General features: G+C 33.7%; 1 protein-coding gene across 1 annotated transcript; it reads left to right on the top strand.

Moving 5' to 3' along the window:
• The first annotated feature begins 1709 nt into the window (after positions 1–1709).
• Positions 1710–2730, top strand: LOC129286498 (probable purine permease 4). The gene is given in 2 exon segments (XM_054922454.1): positions 1710–2309; positions 2311–2730. Coding segments are annotated over 2 exon segments (1005 nt in total). The 5' UTR covers positions 1710–1724.
• Positions 2731–2934: the final 204 nt, after the last annotated feature.

Raw genomic sequence — 2934 nt, 5'->3', positions numbered from 1 at the left:
ATAATTGGATACCAGAGAAGATTTTTCCTGCTAACAAATTGATTACTTTTGTATTTGAAAAATAAAAAGATAAAACTTTTTGTTATTCAGTTTGGATTCTTTCATTAATGACCAAATTTGTTTCGTAGATTGCTTCTCTTCCTCAAAATTTTTCCAAAAACATAAAAGAAAAAAATAAAATAATGGAAGCCCATAGTTTCGAGGTTCGAACCTCAAGAAAAATAAAGGGCAGTAAAGGATAAATAAGAAAAGGGCAGAAGAGGAGTTTAATTACTTCAAATTTTGAATAATTTTTTCTACTGATTTGCGTAAATGGTCTGATATTTTTTTAAAATAAAAACCAAAACTATTCTTAATATTGGGACCCTTCAAATTAGTTAAATGGTGAAATTTTGCTAATTGCAATTCTGCTGTCATTTATTATTACAAGACATATTTTTAAAAGTTTTGTATTTAAATTTACAAGGCATTTTGTGAAAGGTTAAGAGAAACATGTTTATTATCTAAAACTACAGTTGGAAAGTAAAATAAAAATTACTTGAACACCATTAATTTGGTTCATCTCCCCTATTAAAAGCATCAATTATATTTAATGAATGATATATATATATATATATATATATATTTAGAAAGATTGAAATATTTAAAAAATATTAATTAATTATAATATATTCTGTAGAGGTTAATTTAAAATACTCCCTCCATTCAATATTATAAGAAATTTTTAACCAAATTATACTCATAATGAGTTAGTTCATTATCTTTAAAATTATACTCTCTTTCTCTATGTTTATCTTTATTTGATAAGGTATCTTAATTAGAAAACCTTATTAATCACTTCCTCTGTTGCTATGTATAAGATATTTTTAATCGAATCATGCATATTAATAAATATTTATCATTTAGTTAAAATCACATTAAATTATAATAATTTTTTAATTTTTTCTCTAATAATGTCAATTAATATCATGATGGTGGTAGGTAGAGTATATAATTAATATCTCCTCCCTTTTTTAAGACGAGAGTAAAATTATCTAATTAATCAAAAATATCAAAACACTTTTTATAGTTATGAACAAAATAATTTTATAAAAAACCCCACACTCAGTGTAATAAAGGGAGCATGCCCTTAAATTAATTAAGGATATTTCTGAAAAAACTTGATCAATTGTATCTTAAAAAACTTAAAATACTTTATTTTTTTAAATATTTCAAATGTCTTATATTTTTTATGCAAAAAATATCTTATATATAAATAGAGCCAACAATTTATTTTTCTTAATTTGGATTTGGATACAAGGTAAAAAAAGTAATTAAATCCCATCCGCCTTCATAAATAAACGCTTGCATAGGGGCGAAAAGGCATAATTGGCGAACGGTTCAAAACTCTCTCTCTCTCTCTCCCTCTCTCTCTCTCTGCCTCTTGAAAAAAAAATAATAATAATAATAACAAAGAAGAACCGAATATCACCTCCACTTCACCATTTCAAGCAGAAACAACCTGATCCGCCTCCTGTGTCCCAATCTCATCATCTTTCTCTTTCATGGAGGTTCCATCGAAAACCTGCGCCGACATTGAATCCATTATTGACCAACAAGGTCAAGAATTACACCCTCTTTCTCCATTATCACCGACCAAACAGACTCGAGTCACCATTATCCACTCCTCAAACTTGGAACTGAACCTGCATGCCGATGATAAATCAAGCAGTAACAAAAGGTATATGCCTCTTCTGATCATCAATTACTTTTTTCTCTTTGTGGGTTCGGTTTCTTCGAGTTTGCTCTCAAAGTACTATTTCATTCACAATGGTTCAAGCCGATGGGTCTCCACTTGGGTTCAATCCGCTGGTTTTCCCTTGTTGCTCATCCCGATTTGGGTTCCTTATCTCCTCAAACTCACCAAGCGACAACCTTTTACTGATTTCAATCCGAAATTTTTATTCCTGTCGGTTTTTGTCGGCCTTATGTTGGGGTTGAACAATCTGTTATTCTCTTGGGGCAATTCGTATCTTCCAGTTTCAACTTCGGCTCTTCTTCTTTCTTCTCAGTTAGTTTTCAATCTCCTCCTATCTGTGATCATAGTGAAACAGAAAATCACTTTCTCGAATCTCAATTGTGTGATCCTCCTCACTATAAGCTCTTTCCTTCTCGCCATTGATTCAAGCAACGAGAAGCCACAAGGGATGAATAAAGAGAAGTACTTCGTTGGGTTCTTCTGCACAATCGGTGCTGGTTTGTTGTTCGCTTTGTATTTGCCGGTGATGGAGATGGTTTACAGGAAGGTGTACTGCTACGAGATGGTGATGGGAGATGCAGCTGATAATGGAGATGGCAGCGACGGTGCTGGCGGTGGTGGGGATGGCGTCGGACGGCGGTTTTTCGGACATGAAGGCGGAGAGCGAAGGGGTTTTCGACAAGGGGAAGGGCGTGTACTGGGTGACGGTGACGGCGAACGTGGTGACGTGGCAGCTGTGCTTCATGGGAACGGCGGGGATGGTGTTTTTGACCTCGTCGATCACCGGAGGGATCTGCATGACGGCGTTGCTGGCTATGAATGTCATCGGAGGCGTGGCGGTTTTCAAAGATCGGTTTGACGGCGTGAAGGCCATATCCACTGTGTTGTGCATGTGGGGTTTCTGCTCTTATGTGTATGGATTGTTCATTAATATGAAGAAGCAACAGAAACACAGTGACAAAGACGACGAGACTGAGATGATTAATAGGTAATTAAATCACCATTTTAATTAATTAATGCAACTATATAAGATTACGCGCCCTTAGTTTAGTATTACAAAATGCTTTTAATTAATTTACATCCTCCAATAAGTTAATTAATAACATTTAAAATTACATATTCGTTTCATGTTTACGCTTACTCTTTTTATTTTCGAATATATATATAGATGAATTTTAATCAACTTACACATTTAA

The sequence above is a fragment of the Prosopis cineraria genome, unplaced genomic scaffold (genome assembly GCF_029017545.1).
Source record: "Prosopis cineraria cultivar Desert tree isolate PC_DT_omini unplaced genomic scaffold, ASM2901754v1 PC11, whole genome shotgun sequence".
NCBI classification, from domain to species: Eukaryota; Viridiplantae; Streptophyta; class Magnoliopsida; order Fabales; family Fabaceae; genus Prosopis; species Prosopis cineraria.
Note: the sequence above shows the minus strand (reverse complement) of the source record. Positions and strands in the feature narration are given on the sequence as shown.